This window comes from Bufo gargarizans, chromosome 6, assembly GCF_014858855.1.
Source record: "Bufo gargarizans isolate SCDJY-AF-19 chromosome 6, ASM1485885v1, whole genome shotgun sequence".
In the NCBI taxonomy this organism is placed as follows: domain Eukaryota; kingdom Metazoa; phylum Chordata; class Amphibia; order Anura; family Bufonidae; genus Bufo; species Bufo gargarizans.
Genome location: NC_058085.1, coordinates 7348686 through 7372112, shown reverse-complemented (window position 1 = coordinate 7372112; position 23427 = coordinate 7348686). Strand labels below are relative to the sequence as shown.

At 50.4% G+C, this 23427-nt stretch overlaps 2 protein-coding genes across 7 annotated transcripts in view; one reads left to right on the top strand and one right to left on the bottom strand.

Annotated features, from left to right (window-relative positions):
* The window catches only part of BPTF (bromodomain PHD finger transcription factor), a 32343-nt gene extending 29291 nt beyond the window's left edge, over positions 1 to 3052 (top strand). For all 5 annotated transcript variants that reach the window (XM_044297713.1, XM_044297714.1, XM_044297717.1 and 2 more), the window contains 3 exons: positions 569 to 653; positions 1608 to 1794; positions 2341 to 3052. In XM_044297713.1, the coding sequence (XP_044153648.1) occupies positions 569 to 653; positions 1608 to 1794; positions 2341 to 2374 (306 nt within the window). In that variant the 3' untranslated portion in view covers positions 2375 to 3052. The remainder of the gene's footprint in view (positions 1 to 568; positions 654 to 1607; positions 1795 to 2340) is intronic.
* Positions 3053 to 3186: 134 nt separating this feature from the next.
* Positions 3187 to 22768, bottom strand: C6H17orf58 (chromosome 6 C17orf58 homolog). Of its 2 annotated transcripts, XM_044297718.1 has the most exons (5): positions 21503 to 22768; positions 19180 to 19620; positions 18909 to 18986; positions 5940 to 6131; positions 3187 to 3925 (listed from the first exon to the last, which is right to left on the bottom strand). In XM_044297718.1, the coding sequence occupies exons 1-5, from the start codon at positions 21570 to 21572 to the stop codon at positions 3735 to 3737; spliced, it is 972 nt and encodes a 323-aa protein (XP_044153653.1). In that variant the 5' UTR covers positions 21573 to 22768; the 3' UTR covers positions 3187 to 3734. The 2 variants fall into 2 exon arrangements, with proteins under 2 accessions (XP_044153653.1, XP_044153655.1); XM_044297720.1 differs by lacking the exons at positions 18909 to 18986; positions 19180 to 19620; positions 21503 to 22768 and adding an exon at positions 7119 to 7254.
* Positions 22769 to 23427: the final 659 nt, after the last annotated feature.

Sequence of the window (23427 nt, the reverse complement as noted above, 5' to 3'; positions counted from 1 at the left end):
CTGGTGCAGTCACTGTGTACATACATTACTTATCCTGTACTGATCCTGAGTTACATCCTGTATTATACTCCAGAGCTGCACTCACTATTCTGCTGGTGCAGTCACTGTGTACATACATTACTTATCCTGTACTGATCCCGAGTTACATCCTGTATTATACCGCAGAGCTGCACTCACTATTCTGCTGGTGCAGTCACTGTGTACATACAATACTTATCCTGTACTGATCCTGAGTTACATCCTGTATTATACTCCAGAGCTGCACTCACTATTCTGCTGGTGCAGTCACTGTGTACATGCATTACTTATCCTGTACTGATCCTGAGTTACATCCTGTATTATACTCCAGAGCTGCACTCACTGTGGACACCCAATCACAGTTTTGCTCAGCCCCTATGAAGCTGGTGGACGGAGAAGCACACATTACAGAAGGCACATAACCAGGGAAAGCTTTATGCAGACATTGAACAAGAAGGGATTGCTGTGGGATTTCAGCTCTGAAGCCTGAGTATAGCGAGTGCTGCGCTGTGTACTGATGGTTCTGGATTATTCGCCCTTTCTCCTGCAGGCTCATAAGATGGCGTGGCCGTTCCTGGAAGCCGTGGACCCAGAAGATGCCCCAGACTATTATGTGGTGATCAGGGAACCAATGGGTTAGTAGATGATGAGTCGTTGTGCTGTGTGACGTAGCCCCTCACTCAAAATTGGTGGTGCCGTGCTCCCCTCATGGCTCAGTATTGGGGTGCCTCCCCCCAGTCACCGCTCCCAGTCCAGCATTGCTAATCCTGGACAAGGCTGAGATCTGGGACGGAGGAGGTGGTGAGGACTGGGGGGGGGACAGAGGTGGGGTCCGCCCGTCACAGTCCAGTAGTTAACATCACAGGGTCTCAGCGGGGGAGGGGAGCGGGAAGGGAAAACACCAGACAGAATGTTCCCGAGCGGCAGACAATTAGCGGCTGGCCTCATTAAGGGACTTATGAGCCTCCGGAGCTGTGCTCCAGGGGATGAGGCTTAGGTCATCCTAACATGAGAAGTCCTACAACCTTCTAATAGACTTGGTGTCAGGATCTCTGCTTGCTGTTAGTAAGTGGAAACGCCCAGATACAGAGGCAGTGGACCTGTACACACCTGGCTGCTCAGCTCATTCAATTGTAACAAACCCTCAGCTGAGAGTAGTACATGTTAACTTTTTGTGAGTGTTCTCATTCACTGACAGCAAGCGGAGATCTATCAACTCTGCTTAATGTGTGAGAGTGACCAGATCCACCGTCAGCTTCTAGGAGCTGAAATATCATCCTGACCTAGTACTTCTTAAAGCTGTGGGTTTGTTACAATGTATCCAGTGTGGGCAATCTCCTGATGAGCCCAACCTCTACCTGCACTGATACACTGTAGCAAACTATCCCGGCAACAGCTGTGTGTTTTGTTTTTTTTGTTTTTTTTTTAGAAGTGAGAGTTCGCTGACAGCAAGCAGAGGTCTTGTTGTAAGATTTGTGCGCTGTTCCCATGTGACCGAACGTTTAAACCTTTTCATTGGTCGGAGCCTTAGCTGGGGGGCGGGGCTGAGATCTCGGAGCTTTGCGTCTCACCCTCTTCTCCCTCCGCAGACCTGGCCACCATGGAGGAGCGGATCCGCAGCCGATACTACAAGAAGCTGACCGAGTTTGTAGCCGACATGACCAAAATCTTTGACAACTGTCGCTACTACAACCCCAGGGAGTCCACGTTCTGCCAGAGCGCCGAGGTCCTCGAGTCCTTCTTCGTGCAGAAGCTGAAAGCCTTCAAGGCCAGCAGGTGAGCAGACCCTGAACAAGCAGGGGCGGCCGGGAGATCATGTGACCTATGATGGGCAGAACGTTAAAGGGGTTGTCTGCCATGTGATATAGTCACGACATCACCAGCCTGCGAGACGGCCATGGAGCTCCCGGTGCCGATCTGATCGGCGGGGTTCCCCGGTGCCGATCCGATGGGCTGTGGTCCCCGGTGCCGATCTGATGCTGATGACCTATCCAGTAACAAGGCGGCGGAGAGCCCCTTTAATACGACCGCTGAGACTGAATTCTGCTGCCGTACAATTTATTATATTAAACACTTTTTTGTTGTTGCCCCTCACGATTAACAGTCTTGATGAGTGGGTGTGGCTTATAGCTCTAAGGGGTGTGGCTTATGGTTATAAATTGCGCCAAAGTTTTGCTACAGAATAGTCCTTTAAAGCCCAAGCAAGAAGCGCAAATCCATCGCACATTTTTGAGTTTTGTGATGTTTCCCCCACCCCCGGGGGTCCAGACTCTTGTGGGGGTGTCGGCGGGTTGTGTGTAACGGGTTTTGTGTTCCCCGCAGGTCCCATAACAACAAGCTGCAGTCTGCCTCCTAGAGGGCGAGCCGCACGATGACGCCCGACTCAGAAGAATAGGATTCATTTGTCCAAAGGACAAAAGCGACAGGCGGGGGAGGAGTGGATGTCGGATCCGGCGATGGAGTGGCGAGCGCTCCGTGCATCCTGTCGCATGTTCTTCAGTGAAGAAGCCGCTTTTACCGTTCAGAGACTTTTTGTCCTATTTATTTATTGCTGAGAGACGTTTTTTTTTATTCCTGCTCATTTGTCGACTAATTATTTTTTCTTACGAAAACGAGAAAAAAAAAGTTACTAAAAGGAGGAAAAAAAATATATAAGAAAAGAGGAGAAGCGCCGCTCCGGGCGGACGCACTCCGGATCCGACGCGTAATTTGTCCTGTGTTTTAACACGATTCCTGGAATTTAAATGGAGAAAAAAAAGCAAAAAAAAACATGAAATCCGGAAAAGTCGTTTCTTTCTATGAAAGGAGAGGCTCGCGGGACGCCATAGGCATGGCGCCGCCATGATAAGACTGATGACTGCAGACTGTTTGTCGGGGGAGGCGTCTGGGCCTGAGGGCCCCACCCCCACCGGAGGACACGCTCTCCAGGTTCTTCTTTGTAAATGTTTGTCAATCTGAATTTTCATTTCTTTTGTAAGTAAAATTTTGGCTGTAAATGACAATAAACGGGGACGCAGCTGCCCCCCCACCATTATGATGCCTCGTGTCACTGCTGTGTGCAAGGGAGGGGGCGGAGAAGTGATCCAAGATGGCGTCCGACAGGTAGTCTGGTACTTGACACGTGGTGGTGGAGCCTGATCCAAGATGGCGTCCGACAGGTAGTCTGGTACTTGACACGTGGTGGTTCCTGATCCAAGATGGCGTCCGACAGGTAGTCTGGTACTTGACACGTGGTGGTTCCTGATCCAAGATGGCGTCCGACAGGTAGTCTGGTACTTGACACGTGGTGGTGCCTGATCCAAGATGGCGTCTGACAGTATGTACAATGTCAACTGAAAGCTGTAATGTGGGGCGTGGTCTATGCTAATGAGGGGAGGAGACAGATGGCGCCTGACATGATGTACATTAGGAGGAGGTCTAACCGCAGCGTGGTGCACTACATGCGTGTGGATGATAGGAGTGTGAGTGGCGGCTCGTCAGTATCCGCTCCAGAATGTGGCCGACCCTATAGATCTCGCCATTCTTTACAGGCTTAGATACGTCTCCTGCCACTCAGGATCTGCAGAGAGCGGTCATGTCTCAGGGCTCTCCACATGGATTCTAACCCCCATCGTCCGCCCTGCTAGTCTGTGAGAGTCGGAGAACGTTACTGATGTCTCGGGATTCAGCTTTAATGACAGGAATGGCGCCATATTGTATGTACTCGTCACCTTACGTCATTTACATTTAGCATGTGTGGCCGCCAGGACCTTGCGCTCCTTCTTCCGGTTAAACCTCCTGATGAAGCTCCTGCCGCTCGTCACCAGCCCGTCTCCAGCTCGTAACCGGCCGCTGACCGCCCGCTGCACCAACGACGGCAACTCCATCCTCTTATGGTAGATCTGCCCCATTATAATGTAACGGCCGCCTGGGGGGAGGGAAAGGGTAAGATAAGTCTGGAGCCGTGTATCTAAGCCTAGCACCTGTGATACAGTCTGCTGTATCTAATCCTGTAATGTGTGATACTGTCTGCTGAGCTGTGTATCTAATCCTATCCTGTGTAATACTGTCTGCTGAGCTGTGTATCTAATCCTATCCTGTGTAATACTGTCTGCTGAGCTGTGTATCTAATCCTATCCTGTGTGATACTGTCTGCTGAGCTGTGTATCTAATCCTATCCTGTGTGATACTGCCTGCTGAGCTGTGTATCTAATCCTATCCTGTGTGATACTGTCTGCTGAGCTGTGTATCTAATCCTATCCTGTGTGATACTGCCTGCTGAGCTGTGTATCTAATCCTACCCTGTGTGATACTGTCTGCTGAGCTGTGTATCTAATCCTATCCTGTGATACTGTCTGCTGAGCTGTGTATCTAATCCTATCCTGTGTGATACTGTCTGCTGAGCTGTGTATCTAATCCTATCCTGTGTGATACTGTCTACTGAGCTGTGTATCTAATCCTATCCTGTGTGATACTGTCTGCTGAGCTATGTATCTAATCCTATACTGTGTGATACTGTCTGCTGGGCTGTGTATCTAATCCTATCCTGTGTGATACTGTCTGCTGATCTGTGTATCTAATCCTATCCTGTGTGATACTGTCTGCTGAGCTGTGTATCTAATCCTATCCTGTGTGATACTGCCTGCTGAGCTGTGTATCTAATCCTATCCTGTGTGATACTGTCTGCTGAGCTGTGTATCTAATCCTATCCTGTGTGATACTGTCTGCTGAGCCGTGTATCTAATCCTACCCTGTGATACTGTCTGCTGAGCTGTGTATCTAATCCTCTCCTGTGTGATACTGTCTGCTGAGCTGTGTATCTAATCCTATCCTGTGTGATACTGCCTGCTGAGCTGTGTATCTAATCCTATCCTGTGTGATACTGTCTGCTGAGCTGTGTATCTAATCCTATCCTGTGTGATACTGTCTGCTGAGCTGTGTATCTAATCCTATCCTGTGTGATACTGTCTGCTGAGCTGTGTATCTAATCCTATCCTGTGTGATACTGTCTGCTGAGCTGTGTATCTAATCCTGTGTGATACTGTCTGCTGAGCTGTGTATCTAATCCTATCCTGTGTGATACTGTCTGCTGAGCTGTGTATCTAATCCTATACTGTGTGATACTGTCTGCTGAGCGGTGTATCTAATCCTCTCCTGAGCCGTGTATCTAATACTATCCTGTGTGATACTGTCTGCTGAGCTCTGTATCTAATCCTACCCTGTGTGATACTGTCTGCTGAGCTGTGTATCTAATCCTATCCTGTGTGATACAGCCTGCTGAGCTGTGTATCTAAACCTATCCTGTGTGATACTGACTGCTGAGCCCTGTATCTAATCCTATCCCGTGTGATACAGTCTGCTGAGCCGTGTATCTAATCCTACCCTGTGTGATACTGTCTGCTGAGCTGTGTATCTAATCCTATCCTGTGTGATACTGTCTGCTGAGCTGTGTATCTAATCCTACCCTGTGTGATACTGTCTGCTGAGCTGTGTATCTAATCCTATCCTGTGTGATACTGTCTGCTGAGCCGTGTATCTAATCCTATCCTGTGTGATACTGCCTGCTGAGCTGTGTATCTAATCCTATCCTGTGTGATACTGACTGCTGAGCTGTGTATCTAATCCTATCCTGTGTGATACTGTCTGCTGAGCTGTGTATCTAATCCTATCCTGTGTGATACTGACTGCTGAGCTGTGTATCTAATCCTATCCTGTGTGATACTGTCTGCTGAGCCGTGTATCTAATCCTATCCTGTGTGATACTGCCTGCTGAGCCGTGTATCTAATCCTATCCTGTGTGATACTGCCTGCTGAGCTGTGTATCTAATCCTATCCTGTGTGATACTGTCTGCTGAGCCCTGGATCTAATCCTATCCTGGCTGGAGGACGCCCACAGGACTACTCTCCCCACTGTGTAGCCTGAGTGCAGTAGTAGTCCTCACCCAGCTGGAGGTGCAGACAGGGCTGCGGACAGTGCGGGGCGTCCACCACCAGGACGGTGACCCTGAAGAAGACGTCGTCCGGTGTGATGTAGAGACGGTTCATCTTGTAGAAGCCGCCGCTGTTCACCAGGACGCTGAGGAGCTGGACGCCTCCGCCGACGGCGTCCACGTCATGGACGATCCCGTTCACGGCTGCGGGGGAGGACAGGAATATAATCAGACGTCAGCGCTCCTGTGGGCGCCAGCATCCATGTTGGGGCGTCGGTAACAGCGCAGATATCTGCACCAAGAAATGGCGCATTATTGGGGGGAGCGGTCGTCCCACGCGTCTCCTCATTTCTGAGCTGTGAGGGGCCACACAACCTCTTCTTAGCCGCTGCAATATTCTGGGGTCCTAGGTCACGGCACAAATGCGTCTGACCACCTCCCTGCCTCAGTCAGGTAAAGGGGTTTTCCCTTAGTCCTAACAGTGGCACAGATGGGGTATTCTGCCCCTGTGGACTGGTTAGGACAGGCGGAAGTTTTACTGACATTAAACACCTACACACACCCTCCCTCCCCCAATAAAGAGGTGAACCCCAGGCCCTTGTGTTTTTTTTCTGTCCTTTGGACAGTTCGGATGGGTGGTCTCCTCCTCCGTTTCTGTGGAGGAGATTTTTTTGTTGTTGCTGGCCGGTTCGGATCGTTTTTGTTTCAAATCCGGTCCAGTATAGGGCCGTAGGTCGGGCACTCACCTGTTGCTGTGCCCCGGCATCGGCTTTCCCTTGCGGCTGCAGCGATGTCCGCATGGTCTGCTGGGCGCCGCCATCTTGGGGAAGTGACGTCAGGTGACGTCACTTCCTCCTCAGCCCTGCCGATAGCAGGTTCCCTTTCGTCCTAACAGCAGCACAAGTGGGGTATTTGCCCCTGTGAAGCTGGTCAGGACAGGCGGAATTTTTAATGAACACAAAAAATTTCTGCCTAAGTATCCTAATTAGTAATTAACTAATTAAACCCCTACCCCATATAACCCGGCCCCAACTGGACGGGGTCGCTTTTTTATTGTCCTGTGGACTCCAGGACAGGCTAGACTCCTTACTGGAGTATCCCATTGTTAGCCATAGAGTTGTAATATGGTTATTATAATCTTTAATTCTGCCTTTTTCTTTTTCCTAAGTATCCTGACCTGCCCTCTCCTACCTCGGTGGGAGCGTGCCTCCGGTGGATCACTTCGGAGCCCATCTGTGTTCAGTCATATCAGATGCAGGGGGAGATGGCTGCTGTTTGCACTACCCCTGCCTCTCACCTCGTGTGCCGCTGAAGCAGTCGCTTCGCTTCTCCGGCATCTCGCGAGTACCGGAAGTGCGTCATTGTCGTCACTTCCGGTCCGCGGCTCCGACTTCCAGCGCTGTGTTCAGCGCTTTCCATGTTCAAAATACACCTTAAGTTCGTGCCCTCAGTTTTGCTGGGGCACCTAACGGGGGGAATTAGGAAGGTTATGTTATATGTTTTCCTTGAAGTCACCTTGCTTTCTTCTAAGATGGCATCGCCACCTCACGGTAAGGTACTACTCTTATTCTTATTCTGTTGTCTGTGTCTTAAGCAAATCTACCCAGAAGCAGAAGCATCTCGCCTGCACCAGCTGCAGCACCCCATTACCGGATTCATACGAATTCCACCGATGCCTAGGCTGCCGTCCCAGACCAGCGGACCCAGAACCAACGGTGGTGGATATGTTCTCATGGATGAAACAGTTCATGGATACGTCCATTGCCGAGATCAAGGGAGCAGTCTCTAACAAGAGGCCCAGACAGGCTTCTCCTGGTCCTGTTCCCATGTCTGAAGACGTCGTCTCCATTGAGGACAATTCTTCCTCTGAGGAAGAGAGTTCGGCCTTCCTCTTTCCGGCCGAAAAGACTCAAAGACTATTGCGCTCCATCAGGTCGAGGGACCATGATGTTGAGCAAGGGGAAGCTCCACAGTCCACCTCTAGGGGGCCAAGGGCCTTTAAAGTGGACGAGTCTTCAAAGAAATTAATGGCAACCGAGTGGAAACTCCCGGAGAAGGGGCCAGTGTTAACAAAGAGATTTAAACTAATGTTCCCTCTTCAGGATGCGGATTCCTTAGTTTGGGTTCCACCTCCAAAGGTGGATATGGCCATATCGAAGCTCTCCAAGAGAACCCTAGTCCCCTCAGACGACGGCAGCAACCTAAAGGTCAGACCGATTTCTCAGGACCCCCTAATCAAGAGGTTCCTGAAGGGAGCCGAAAGACTTAAACCCAGAATCCTGAGACCAATCCCACAGTGGGACTTAACGGTGGTTCTAAAAGGGTTATGTGTTCCCCCTTTTGAGCCTTTGAATGAGGTGGACTTGAGGTTCCTATCCCTAAAGATCACATTCTTACTAGCTATCACATCAGCTAAGAGAGTTGGGGAACTTCAGGCTCTGGGGGCTTCTGAGCCCTATTTAAAGATCCTTCAGGACAAGGTCCTGTTAAGGTTTTTACCAACCTTTTTACCAAAGGTTCCTACTTTTTCTAATATCAATCAGACGATATGTCTGCCCACTTTTTCACCAGCTGCAACTTCTCCCGAGGAGGAAAGGCTCCGTACATTGGACATCTCAAGAGGTCTTAGAATATATTTGGACAGAACAAGCGAATTTTGAAGATCGGAAAACCTCCTTCTGACCTATGCAGGGAAAAACAGGGGTCTGAAGGCCTCAAAACCCACTCTGAGCAGGTGGATTAAAGAAGCAATCCGTCTGGCCTTTCTGTCCCAAGATTTCTGTCCCGGCTTAATTAGTTAATTACTAATTAGGATACTTAGGCAGAAATTTTTGTTCATTAAAAATTCCGCCTGTCCTGACCAGCTTCACAGGGGCAAATACCCCACTTGTGCTGCTGTTAGGACTAAGGGAAAACAAATTTACGTCAAAATTGACGCTTCTCTTCTACACTTTTCCCTTTAGGTTTTTTGCAGCGCATTTTTTCTTTCTAGCTTTGGGGCAAGTTGCCCAACAATTTGTTGTCAGATTGGGGCCTGTATAAGGCAATTTTAATTAAAATTTATTATAAGGGTAACTCCGCTGATTCTGGGGGGCGGAGCTTATTGTGTTTGGCGCCAAACAAAGCTATTTAAAGCTGGTGTTGCACCTAGCTCAGTCTCCTGGAGCGCAGATTTATCTGTTTTACCTTGAGACTTTTTTGTGATCACTTGCAGGTTTTGCTTTCTTGCAAGTTTCTTGCGTGTTGTGTTGTGCTTTTTCATAAGTTTAAATAGTTATATCTACTTATTTTAGTTATAATGGGTATTCATTGCCTTTAAGAGCAATGTTGATTTATATTCACTGTTTTGTATGGATTTTCATGTAGGCCGAAGTAAGTCCATGAGAAGATTTACTGCGCCGTTTAAAAGCTAGTGTTATTGTAACAATATATTATACATTTAGAAAGTTAGAAGATACACCGCACCTGCGGATTCTGAGGCTTCATTGTTTTTCCTATCTGAACATGAATTCCACAGTGTGAGAATGGTCTAGATGTTCCTCAAAGTATATATTGATGTATCAAAGTTTGTCCCTCAGCCCTGAGACAAGGCCCCAGATGTCAGAGGTGTGAAATATTGAAAATATCAGGCATGTATGAGTTAACCCTTAATGGTATGATGCTTATTGCTTATACAACAGTGCCACCTAGATATAAGCAGTTAATACTACACCAGTAGCAAAAGTGCATTCTGGGTAGTATTATGACGTCATGCTCCTTATCAATGCACACACCCATCCAACAATGATTGGAAAGTTCCAAATTCGGAGGGAGTGTTCATCTGATAAGTTTTGGGTTCAGAAACCAGATACCAGGAAAGAAAAAAAAAAAAGGAGAAAAAGAGAAAGAGAAACAAACATTTGGATTATAGATATCGGGAGAAACATTTGGATTATCAGGAAAAACTCTTGAGAGCTGGCTGCCCCAAGACTCTGCACATCACTTGACCCTTGGGTAATGTATATTTTGTTTTTATGTAGTATTGATCTAAATTAATTGGCTTGATACTTAGCCAGATACCCACTCATTTGCGGATGTGTAACGTTAGTTGAAACATCAGTATTTTCTCTGATTTCAGTTACGATGCATATAACTGAATAAAGGGGACAATATTGGAGAAACTTTCTGTTGGGAATCTTTATATTCCCTAGTTTGATATCAAGCCAATAATTTATAAGTTTTGTTGCAATACTACCATTATCTGAAGATTGGTCATCATTTTGGGGCAGAGCAAGGGCTCGTATCTGTCATCTTCTTGATTGAGTTTTCCGCATAATCCATTGATTGTATATCTCTCACAAATTTAAAGCTGTATTGCATCATATTCTTGTGTTGGTTGAGTAGTGTTTTGTTGGTATCATATAGTGGTGAATTGTGGGTACTGCATATCATTGTATATTATTGATTAATTTTTGATTGCATTTTAAACTATTGTATAATAAACCATTTATATTTTTGCATAGACGCTTGTACCCTGTTTTACTGATTGCACAAAATAATCAGGTTCTCGATTGAACTCTTTTTGAGATGTTTATGTCCATCTCGCGGGGTAAATATAGTTTGCATAATTTTTCTTTTGACCCGATAATTTTTTTAAAAATATATTTATATAAAGCATTTGCTTTATATACCCGACAGTTGCAATTTGCAATTCAAATCTTAGGATCTTCTGGGTAAAGATCCTGAAGCTTGCTGTTAATTGTCCGTTTTTTTCCTCCGAATTTTACGGTTTATCCCTTCTTTTGTATTGCAGCCATGTCTTCTACCGGAGAAAGTGACCCGGAGCCCACCAGAAAGAGTGCTGGCAAGAGGCGTCATCTACAGTGCCATGACTGCCAGATTGTGCTGGAGGACAGCTACGCCTTTTACAGATGCCCTCCCTGTAGGGCCAAAGCACTCCCCCAGCAGGAACCGACGGTCCATGACGTCGTCGACTGGGTTAAGGGCTACATGGAGACCAACCTTAGCCAGATGAACGCTTCCATAGAGGAATTGAAGCATGCCTTTGTCTTCAAGCGCCGACGTCCTTCCTCTCCTCACCGGGCGATGGAAGTATCGGGGGCTCAGGATGTAAGAGAAGGATCGGCCTCTTCCTCCTCTGAGGACGAGGATGGCTTTACTTATTTTTTTCCTCCTGAAAAAGCCCAGAGGCTGCTAAGATCCATCCGGTCGGGGGACCAGAACGTTGATCCGGGGGAAGCCTCATCTTCCGCCTCTAAGGGGCCCAGGGCCTTTAAAGCGGATAGTTCCCTACTTTCAGTAATGAAAACTGAATGGAAGAAACCGGAGAAGGGTCCCGTATTGACCAAGAGATTTAAGGCGGTTTTTCCTGTAAAGGAGGATCAGGTATCTTCCTGGGGGCCTGTCCCAAAGGTGGACATAGCCATTTCCAAACTATCAAGGAGGACTTTAATCCCATCGGATGACGGATCAAGCCTCCAAGATCCGATGGATCGAAAGGCGGATTGCGCCCTTAGGCGAGTTTATTCTTCAGCGTCTGCCTCTGCCTCAGTCGCTATTGTGTCTACAGAAGTGGTGAATTTTCTTAGGTCAAGGTTCACCCAGATACAGTCTGACCTGGACCAGGGGGTTTCCAGGGATTACATTTTGGCCTCCTGTAAGACGGCCAGTTTAGCCATAGACTTTTTGTGTGACTCGGCTCCGCAACAATTGAAGTTGGCATCCAAGTCCATTGCGCTTTCAACCGCGGGTAGACGTCCGCTCTGGTTGAAGCCTTGGAAGGCCGATACTACTTCTAAACATAACCTGTGTGCGGTGGCTTATGAACCCGGCAAACTTTTTGGACCAGAGCTAGACCACATAATGGAGGGGCTGTCGGACAAGAAGGGCAAGTCCCTATCCCAGCAGTCCTTTCGTGGTCGGGGCAAGAGGTTTGGCTCCAGGCCGGAACCTCAACCTAGAACCCAGAGGGATTGGGGTTCCCGTAGAGGAGGAAAATCCTCTAGGGGATCTAGACCCCCCCAAGAAGTCCTCGTCGCTCTGATTGCGGGCCTCCTCGAGGCTCTTGGTATTTAGCCGGTCTGACTGGATGTCCAATGCTCCCTGCTCACCACATTCCCGTAGGCGGGCACCTACAACATTTTCTAGAGTTTTGGCAGGATCATATCCAGGACCAATGGGTCCTTCGCATTATTTCTCAAGGTTACCTTGTGGACTTGAGCAGTCCGCCCTCGGACAGGTTCGTCCAGACAAGGTTACTTCCCTGCAGCAAGCAAAGAGTTCTAGAGAGCTATGTTCTAGAATATCTTCAGAAGGGGGCTCTAGAGGAGGTCCCCCTCCAAGAGAAGGGAGCAGGTATCTATTCCCCAGTGTTTCTGGTACCCAAGAATACCGGAGGATGATTATAGATCTGAGGTACTTCAATCGTTTTATCAAACAAAAGAAATTCCGTATGGAAACTATCCAGTCAGTGACCAATCTTCTCATGCCGGGGGATTTCATGGCAACCTTGGACCTCAAGGATGCTTATCTCCATATTCCCATCCACCCTGGGTCCAGAAGATTCTTAAGGATTGCGGTACAGATCAAGGGGGTCTTAAAACATTTCCAGTTTGTGGCCCTCCCGTTTGGGATTTCTTCAGCCCCACACACTTTTACCAAGGTGGTGGTCTCTGTGGTGGCCGCTCTAAGGCTTCAGGGTCTGAGCATAGTTCCTTACCTGGACGATTGGCTCCTCAGAGCCGCTTCCCAAGCGATCCTGTCCCAACACATTCAACAGGCTGTCGCCTTCATCAGCTAGGATGGATAGTCAACTGGGACAAGTCCCAACTTCTGCCAGCCACCTCGGTAAGGTTCCTGGGGTTCGTGGTAGATTCAATAAAGATGACTATTTATCTCACTCCCGAGAGAAGACAATCCGTTCAACTAACAGCCCGTTCTCTCTCAGTACCACGAGAGGTAACAATTCGAACATTGATGAAGATGTTGGGACTAATGTCATCAACCGCAGAGGCGGTTCCTTGGGCATTATATGGCATCTGCGTCCACTTCAGTCGGAGGTACTAGCCAAGTGGAATCGCAGTCCAGGGGGACTCAATTCCGTGCACTCCCTGTCTTACCATGCCCGATCCTTTCTAAGATGGTGGTCTCACCTCAAGGACGGCAAGTCCCTGATCCAGCCCTCTTGGATCATACTTACTTCAGATGCGTCCCTAGTAGGCTGGGGAGCTCATTTTCTGGACAAGACAGTCCAAGGAACTTGGACACCACAGGAGAAATCATTGTCATGGAATCTCCTGGAGATCAGAGCAATCAGACTAGCTCTTTTTCATTTTTCTCCCTTTATTCGAGGGAAAGCAGTGAAGGTACAGTCAGACAGCATGACCGCTGTGCTGTATATCAACAAGCAGGAAGGCACGAGGTCACAAAGTCTCCTGAGAGAGATGGGGGTGATATTGGATTGGGCAGAACTGAACCTCACCCACTTATCAGCCGTTCACATTCGCAGAGTTCACAATGTGATTGCGGATCACCTGAGCCGAGGTCTTCCAACCGGAGAATGGTCACTTCATCCAGAGGTCTTCAAGGAGATAACGCTCAGGTGGGGCATGCCAGAGATCGATCTCATGGCAACGAGGTTCAACACCAAGGTGGAGAGGTACTGCTCCCTTTACAGGGAGGACAACCCGGTGGCAATAGATGCACTGTCAATCCCATGGAGGTTCAGGCTGGCCTACATCTTCCCTCCAATTTCCTTGATACCAAGGGTCTTGATGAAAATCAGGCAGGACCAAGCGTCAGTCATCGCCATCATTCCATACTGGCCAAAGAGAGCTTGGTTTACCCAACTCTTTCAGATGAGTCTAAGTCAATTTTGGAGGCTTCCCCCAGAGAGAGTACTGGTGTCGGGGGACACTCAGATCTCCTCAAATGTTCAACCTAATGGCCTGGAGGTTGATCAGTCCCTTCCAAGGTTAGAAGGGCTTTCGGCGTCTGTCTTGAGAACCTTAGAGCACTCTAGATCGGAAGCTACTAATAAGTCCTACTCAAGGATTTGGAGGATTTTTTCATCATGGTGTTCTATGCGTCAGCAGTCATCCACTGAAGCTTCCATTCCGGCAATTCTTAAATTTTTGTAAGACGGGCTGGACAAGGGGCTGTCCCCTTCTACCCTCAAAGTGCAGGTTTCAGCAATTTCAGCCTGTCTCAATAGCTCTATTTCTCAAGAGCCCCTCATTAAGAGGTTCCTGAAGGGAGCTTCAAGATTAAAGCCTACAGTGATTAGACCGGTCCCTGTTTGGGATTTATCAGTCGTGCTCAGGAGGTTATCATCTCCCCCCTTTGAGCCCCTAGAGGAGGTGAAATTCAAGTTCCTTACCTGGAAGATCACCTTTTTGTTGGCCATTACCTCTGCAAAGCGAGTTGGGGAGCTCCAAGTTTTTTCTGCATTTGAACCTTATACTAGGTTCCTCCAAGATCGGGTACTACTCAGTTTTCTGCCTACCTTTATTCCAAAGGTGCCTTCTTTTGATAACATTAACCAGGTGATTTCCCTGCCGACTTTGGCTCCACCCCCCTCCTCTGAGGAAAGAGGGCTTCATACCCTCGACATTGCGAGATGTCTTAGGATTTACCTGGAACGCTCCAAGGTATTTAGGAGTGATGAAAACCTCCTTATCCTCTTTTCCGGTACCCATAAGGGGAGGAAAGCATCTAAGCCCTCTATCAGTCGATGGATTAAAGAGGCAATTCGGGAGTCTATAGAGTGGATTCTAGAATTCATAGCTATTCCTCATTTGGCCGGACAGTATTAACTTGTCACGGCTGAGGATGGGGAAAACCCTCAGCCGTGCGATGCCAGAAGATGTTACGCGCTGCTTGACCAGGACGACAGTATTAGGGAGCAGGTCACCTCCTGTCGTGTCCCTAAACTGACCCTGACTCCTATCCATACGAGTCAACCCTGAAGGTGGGAGGACTCATACACGCAGAAAGGGAGTTAACCCTTCCAAAACCACAGAAGGGAAAACACAGCTTAAAGGGGAAGTGTCCAAACAACAAACACACTGTGGCTGTTGCCGCAGGCAACGACATGGGTGGCAACCGTGTCCTGGGAGTCAGCCCGAAGGCCGGGACACTGCCACCACATGTACACTATACAACCAAACGTTGCCACGGGCAACCACAGTGCAGGAAAGATGTCGGTGCACACCAAACATAACACAGAGTGCACAAAGACATACCAAAGTGCATACAAACACGCACACAACTCCAAGGGAACCACACACATAGCTGTTGTCCGCGGCAACCGCACTTGAGGCCAACAACATTATACCTCCAGCTGCGGTTGACACTACAACCCAAACCGCGGGCAACTGTATGCGGCTCCCAAGGAGTCACGGCCATAACATGGTCGTGACATAACTTCCGCCAGGAATGAGGACCCTCCCATGGGGGTTTCTTCTTGCTAAATGCCCATCTGTGCCACTGGTTAGGACGTAAGGGAATCGTTAATTTCTAACGATAATTTGTTTTCCCTTAGTCCTAACAGTGGCACACAAATTCCCCCCCTTAGTTATACTTTAAAGTTGTTATTTTTTTCTACTTGTAACTACACAAGGGCCTGGGGTTCACCTCTTTATTGGGGGAGGGAGGGGGTGTGTGTAGGTGTTTAATGTCATTAAAACTTCCACCTGTCCTAACCAGTCCACAGGGGCAGAATACCCCATCTGTGCCACTGTTAGGACTAAGGGAAAACAAATTATCGTTAGAAATTAACGATTCTGGGGCCACTGTATCCATCAGTAGGAGACGGGTGGGGGTCCCCCCACTGAGGAGCAGCACAGTGCTATACGCTGTGTGGTGGCCGTTCTCTGGTACTGCGCCTGATGGTTCTATTCCAGTGAATGAGCTGCAGTACCTCAGAACGGCCACGAAGCGGTGCGTGGCGCTGTGGTGTATCAGATGAGAGATGTTAGGTCTGAATGGACAGCGATCGAGCATCAGTGTGTTGGGCCCTAGCGGCCAATCTAAAAAAGTTTGGGGGAGAGAAAGAAGAAACAAAAGAAGATCCTGGGACTCTATGCCTAGTGTCATAGAGTCCGGTGTCGCAGTGCCCGCTGCCATAGACTCCAGTGTCACAGTTTTCAATGTCACAGTGCCCGCTGCCATAGAGTCCGCTGTCGGAGTGTCTGATGTCGCAGTGCCGGCTGCCGTACAATCCAGTGTCTGATGTCGCAGTGCCCACTGCTGTAGAGTCCGGTGTCACAGTGTCTGATGTCGCAGTGCCTGCTGCTGTAGAGTCTGATGTCGCAGTGCCTGCTGCTGTAGAGTCTGATGTCGCAGTGCCCACTGCTGTAGAGTCCGGTGTCACAGAGTCTGATGTCGCAGTGCCTGCTGCTGTAGAGTCTGATGTCGCAGTGCCTGCTGTAGGGCTGAAATGATTACTCGATTAAATCGAGTAATTCGACACAAAAAAATCCTCGATGCCAATTTTTTGCATCGAAGATTCGTTTGTGTCATGTGACCACGGAGCGGGAGTGAAGCGCTTGCTATTACTCCCGCTCCGTGGTCTCCCGCTGTGCTTGGAATACTCACCTTTCCAGCAGGGGGCCTCCGGACACTCCACAGTACGTCCATGGTCCCGCGCTGCTCTGACCTCCTGACGTACTCACGCCGTGACCTGACGCACTGTGTGACGTCAGGAGCAGAGCAGCGCAGAACGATGGAGTGTCGGCAGCGCCCCTGCTGGAAAGGTAAGTTGGTGAAACCGAGGGGGTGGGGCGCAACTAAGGCCAGGCGCCTGGAGTGCACAGCGTCATAGAAACCAGTGATGCTGTGCAATCTGGGTGTCAGGAGGAGCGTGGCAGCAGAGCTGATGGCACAATGGGGGCAGAGCTGATGGCACAATGGGGGCAGAGCTGATGGCACAATGGGGGCAGAGCTGATGGCACAATGGGGGCAGAGCTGATGGCACAATGGAGGCAGAGCTAATGGGGCAGAGCTGATGGCACAAGGGGGCAGAGCTGATGGCACAATGGGGGCAGAGCTAATGGGGCAGAGCTGATGGCACAAGGGGGCAGAGCTGATGGCACAAGGGGGCAGAGCTGATGGCACAAGGGGGCAGAGCTGATGGCACAAGGGGGCAGAGCTGATGGCACAAGGGGGCAGAGCTAATGGGGCAGAGCTGATGGCACAAGGGGGCAGAGCCGATGGCACAAGGGGGCACAGCTGACGGCACTGGGGGATAGTGGAGCTGATGGCACTGGGGGATAGTGGAGCTGATGGCACTGGGGGATAGTGGAGCTGATGGTACTGGGGGAACTAATGCACTTGGGCTGATCGCACAGTGGGGAACAAAGGGTGTTGGGGACTAATGGCACGGGGTCTGATGAGTTTTTATAAAGGAAAACAGTCTATTATTTTTTTCTTATTAGATTACTCAATTAATCGTAAAAAATAATCGATAGAATACTCGATTACTAAAATAATCGTTTACTGCAGCCCTAGCCTGCTGCTGTAGAGTCTGATGTCACAGTGTCTGATGTCGCAGTGCCCGCTGCCATAGAGTCCGGTGTCGCATTGCCTGATGTCGCAGTGCCCACTGCCATAGACTCCAGTGTCACAGTTTTCGATGTCGCAGTGGCAGGTCATAGAGTCCGGTGTCGCAGTGCCCGCTGCCATAGAGTCAGCTGTCAGAGTGTCTGATGTCGCAGTGCCCGCTGCTGTAGAGTCTGATGTCGCAGTGCCCGCTGCTGTAGAGTCTGATGTCGCAGTGCCCGCTGCTGTAGAGTCTGATGTCGCAGTGCCCGCTGCTGTAGAGTCTGATGTCGCAGTGCCCGCTGCTGTAGAGTCTGATGTCGCAGTGCCCGCTGCTGTAGAGTCTGATGTCGCAGTGCCCGCTGCTGTAGAGTCTGATGTCGCAGTGCCCGCTGCTGTAGAGTCTGATGTCGCAGTGCCCGCTGCTGTAGAGTCTGATGTCGCAGTGCCCGCTGCTGTAGAGTCTGATGTCGCAGTGCCCGCTGCCGTAGAGTCTGATGTCGCAGTGCCCGCTGCCGTAGAGTCTGATGTCGCAGTGCCCGCTGCCGTAGAGTCTGATGTCGCAGTGCCCGCTGCCGTAGAGTCTGATGTCGCAGTGCCCGCTGCCGTAGAGTCTGATGTCGCAGTGCCCGCTGCCGTAGAGTCCGATGTCGCAGTGCCCGCTGCCGTAGAGTCCGGTGTCGCAGTGCCTGATGTTACAGTGCCCGCTGTCATAGAGTCCGGTGTCGCAGTGCCTGATGTCACAGTACCCGCTGTCATAGAGTCCGGTGCCGCAGTGCCTGATGTTACAGTGCCCGCTGTCATAGAGTCCGGTGTCGCAGTGCCTGATGTTACAGTGCCCGCTGTCATAGAGTCCGGTGCCGCAGTGCCTGATGTCACAGTGCCCGCTGTCATAGAGTCCGGTGCCGCAGTGCCCGCTGCCGTTGAGTCTGGTGTCGCAGTGTCTGAAAAAAAGAATTAGACGAACAAGGCGCAAAATCAGCTGGTATATGAGTCTGTGAGGGTCATGTGACCTGCCGCGGCGTTCAGACGCGACCGCTGCATATCGCACTGCGACACCACGGGCGATCACTGTGTGTGTACATCATCGTGTATGAAGAAGGGGGCGTGTCCTCTCGACGTGTCGCATGGCAGAGAATCTGCTGTGACGACCTTCTAATTGGAAAGAAGTGGATCCGTAAATTCGGAGACTTTTGTAAGGACAGTCAGTAATGAAGCCGGTGCGCGACCAGTACATAGCGGACCCCCCGGATGCACCATCAATACGCTGCACCCGGAGGGTGGGGGGGGGCGGTATAGACGCTGGCGGCCACGTTCCCTGAATGGCGCATGTACGAGTGACCTGTGACCCTTCTCCACATTTCCTATGTTTTTATTAGAGCTGGTTTGGGTGCAGAGCGCGGTGACCCCCGGGCGCGCGCGGTCAGGTGATCCGTTACTTACCAAAGTCGCTGTGACAATAGGCCTCCCGCTCGTCCCGTGCCCTGTGGCAGTCCGTCACACAGTCTTTACCGTCAGGCTCTAGGCAGAAAACACAGGAGGGGTGTGATGTAGTGCAGCCTTCTCATGTTTGCTGTCAGTGAATGGAAGTACAGCTGAGCGATTCTTACAGTTGTATCTGCACAAAGCTGTCTCCTGATAGCAACAGGGCACTGTCTACAATGATACACTGTAACAAACCCTCAGCGAGCACTGATGAAGGACTGGGCCGCACCTCTCCTGAAGACGCTGACGTGGTGGAGGAGACTTGCCGGATGCCGGTTGGTGGCCGCTCTGCTGGAGTTCTGGGTCGCCTCGGCGGCTCTTGGATCCGTTTTCCGCGGCCGGTTGCTCTCGTAGTCTGGCGCCCCTTTGGGGTAAGTATGAGGCGCGGCGAGGATGGGGCCCGGCTGGTTCCTGTCCTCCACGGCCTTCCCTGAGCCGCCATACTGGTTTGCTGCGGGTCGCCCATTCCGGGCGTTCACCGGGAGGCTGTTGCCGTGGTGACCGTCCGTCTTCCTCAGTCCCGTGTTATTGTCCAGCGTCAGCTTCGTCTTCACAGTCTTCTTCCCATCGCCCGAGATGTGAGGCTGGTCGGGGTGCCTCACCGCGGGGGCCCTGCCAGGACGGCCCCCCACCTCTCTGGAGGGGCCCCGGGGCAGACTGTCCGGAACATCTGAGGAAGAAGGAAAGGGTTTGTTACTATTTATACTCCAGTGACATCCAGAGCTGCAGTACAAGAACTGTGTACTCCAGCTCTGGATGTGATTAGAGTATAAGACGTATACTCCTGTCACATCCAGAGCTGCAGTACAAGAGCTTATACTCCTGTCACATCCAGAGCTTGAGTACAAAGACGTATACTCCAGTCACATCCAGACCTGCAGTACAAGAACTTATACTCCTGTCACATCCAGAGCTTGAGTACAAAGACGTATACTCCAGTCACATTCAGAGCTGCAGTACAATAACTTATACTCCAATCACATCCAGAGCTGCAGTACAAAGACGTATACTCCTGTCACATCCAGAGCTGCAGTACAAGAACTTATACTCCAGTAACAGCCAGAGCTGCAGTACAAAGACGTATACTCCTGTCACATCCAGAGCTGCAGTACAAGAACTTATACTCCAGTAACAGCCAGAGCTGCAGTACAAAGACATACTCCAGTCACATCCAGAGCTGCAGTACAATAACTTATACTCCAATCACATCCAAAGCTCCAGTACAAAAGCTTATACTCCTGTCACATCCAGAGCTGGAGTACAAGAGCTTATACTCCGGTCACATCCAGAGCTGCAGTACAAGGACGTATACTACAGTCGCATCCAGAGCTGCAGTACAAGGACGTATACTCCAGTCACATCCAGAGCTGCAGTACAAGGACGTATACTCCAGTCACATCCAGAGCTGCAGTACAAGGACGTATACTCCAGTCACATCCAGAGCTGCAGTACAAGGACGTATACTCCAGTCACATCCAGAGCTGCAGTACAAGGACGTATACTCCAGTCACATCCAGAGCTGCAGTATAAGAGCTTATACTCGTTACATCCATAGCTGCAGTACAAGAACTTATACTGTAGTCACATCCAGAGCTGCAACATGAGAGCTTATACTCCTGTCACATCAAGGGCTGCAGTACAAGGACGTATATTCCAGTCACTTCCAGAGCTGTATTAAAAAGGAAAGTTGTTCTACCAGGAAGGCGGAGGGTTAATGCGCTTGTGCTCTCTGTTACCAGTGGTGTCTATGGTACCGGAGACAGAGAGAGGGCGAGAAAAGGGGGCGAAAGGACGGCGCCAAATACAACGCCCCCCACCTGACACCCAGAAGAGAAATACCTGAAGACTGCAGAACATCGCTCTGTCCTCTCCCCAGATACATAGTGATATACCCTGCAGAGTATTACACCTTTGACCTCTAGAGATCTGCAGAACATCGCTCTGTCCTCTCCACATCCTGACAGATACATAGTGATAGATCCTGCAGAGTATTACACCACTGACCTCTAGAGATCTGCAGAACATCGCTCTGCCCTCTCCACCTCCTGACAGATACATAGTGATATATCCTGCAGATTATTACACCACTGACCTCTAGAGATCTGCAGAACATCGCTCTGTCCTCTCCACCTCCTGACAGAAACATAGTGATATATCCTGCAGATTATTACATCACTGACCTCTCTAGAGATCTGCAGAACATCGCTCTGTCCTCTCCACCTCCTGACAGATACATAGTGATATATCCTGCAGATTATTACACCTCTGACCTCTAGAGATCTGCAGAACATCGCTCTGTCCTCTCCACCTCCTGACAGATACACAGTGCTATATCCTGCAGACTATTCCGCTTTCACGCGGCGGTTGTGGTAGATGTGATTGCACGGATCGGCCCGTAGCGGATTATTGGAAGTTTGCGGTACACAGATACTTATCTGTCCGGGTTTCGGGGTGAAGGCTGCTCTCCTCGGCAGGGCTTGCTGGTAATTGTAGTCCCCGGAAATCGCTAACAGGACAATTCCCTCCGCTGTCCCGGATCAGTCTACACTCACCTTTACGTGCGGCGGTGACTACTGCGGAGATGATGAGGAGGATGAGAGTGCGTCCGGCCCCTGAGAGCATTCTAGTGGCGATGAGCTGCAGAGCTGCGCCTCCTCTGCCTCCTCGCTGCCTCTGCCAGCCGCATGCTAATGAGGGGCGTCCATGGGGGGAGCGAGGCGCAACAATTCCTCACGTCCTGTCATGACCCACAAACCCATTCAGCCAGCGCCTCGCGACTCCCTCCTTCTGCCATCGCCCCCCCTCCTGGGAACAGCGAGGCGACATTGACATGGTAATGGACACTCACCGCCGGTAATCCGATAATCCGGCAAACCCTGAAGTCTGTCCAATCTGATTGTAACCTGCCGCCAATCACCAACCGGCGGCCATGCTGCATGTCACTCATGGCATCTAAACACGTGTATTTTAGCGCATTTTCGGCGCAGTTTGCGTGCGGCTAACCCTCGCCATGACGAAAAGCAAACCCGCGGCAGAAATCTAAGGGTCGGCCGATATGTGCTTCCCCGTGTGAACGCGGCACTAGGCTACGGCCGGTGGTGGCGTATGCGGAAAAAAATATTTTCCACTGAATCTGCGTTAAAAGCGTGAGGTGAACGCGTCGTAATGCGGACTGCAGATCCACGCAGAAGAAATCCACAGCCGTATCTATGGCAACGCAAATCCTATTGGGAACAATGGGGCGCAGATTTGCCGCAGTTCTTGCGCCGTACACACTAGGATGCGGCCACACGTGGCACACGCAACGGATTGTATGTGGCCACGGATCCACCTGCGCCGAGCTCCCAGCAGTGACACCTACAGGCCACGTGAGGCAGTCGTCGTGCCGCTCTGCCGCCATCTAGTGGCTGATGAACTGCAGTGAACGGAGAAAGATTTTAGAAGGAAAATGTAAGAAAAATGTATTTTCTTCCATTAGTTCTTTGCTCGGGAACATGGCGGGAAAAATACCAATCATTGTTATCATTCAGATCAGGCCAGTAATGGGTTAACACTCTTGTGAGATGGCAGGCGGAAGGCGAGGGGTTAATGCTCCTCTGAGGCGGCAGGCGAGGGGTTAATGCTCCTGAGGCGGCAGGCGAGGGGTTAATGCTCATCTGAGGCGGCAGGCGAGGGGTTTATGCTCCTCTGAGGCGGCAGGCGAGGCGTTAATGTTCTTTTGAGGTGCCAGGTGAGGGGTTAATGCTCCTCTGAGGCGGCAGGCTCCTGTGAGGTGGCAGGTGAGGGGTTAATGTTCTTTTGAGGTGGCAGGTGAGAGGTTAATGGTCTTCTGAGGTGGCAGGTGAGGGGTTAATGCTCTGAGGCTGAATGTGAGGGGTTAATAATCCTCTGAGGTGGAATAAGAGTTAATGCTCCTCTGAGGCGGCATGTGAGGGGTTAATGCTCCTCTGAGGCGGCAGGCGAGGGGTTAAGGCTCCTGTGAGGTGGCAGGTGAGGGGTTAATGTTCTTTTCAGGTGGCAGGTGAGGGGTTAATGCTTCTCTGAGGCGGCAGGCTCCTGTGAGGTGGCAGGTGAGGGGTAAATGTTCTTTTGAGGTGGCAGGTGAGGGGTTAATGTTCTTTTGAGGTGAGGGGTTAATTCTCCTCTGAGGCGGCAGGTGAGGGGTTAAGGCTCTTCTGAGCCGGCAGGTGAGGGGTTAAGGCTCCTCTGAGCCGGAGGTGAAGGGTTAATTGACGGACAGGTGAAGAGAAATACTTTCCTGAAGCGACAGATAAAAAAAAAAGCGATCGCGGCTACAGAAGGGGTTAATCCTGCAGCCATGTCGTCCCTACCATGCACCGGCAGTCAGGGGGTTAAGGCGCCGCAGAGAAGGGGTTAAGCCGCTTCCCGCCAGGACACTCATGAGGCGATTCCCGGCTGCGGTGAGGCGGCGGAGGGGTCGCGGCCGCAAGGTTATTGTGTGAGGCATATCCATCCG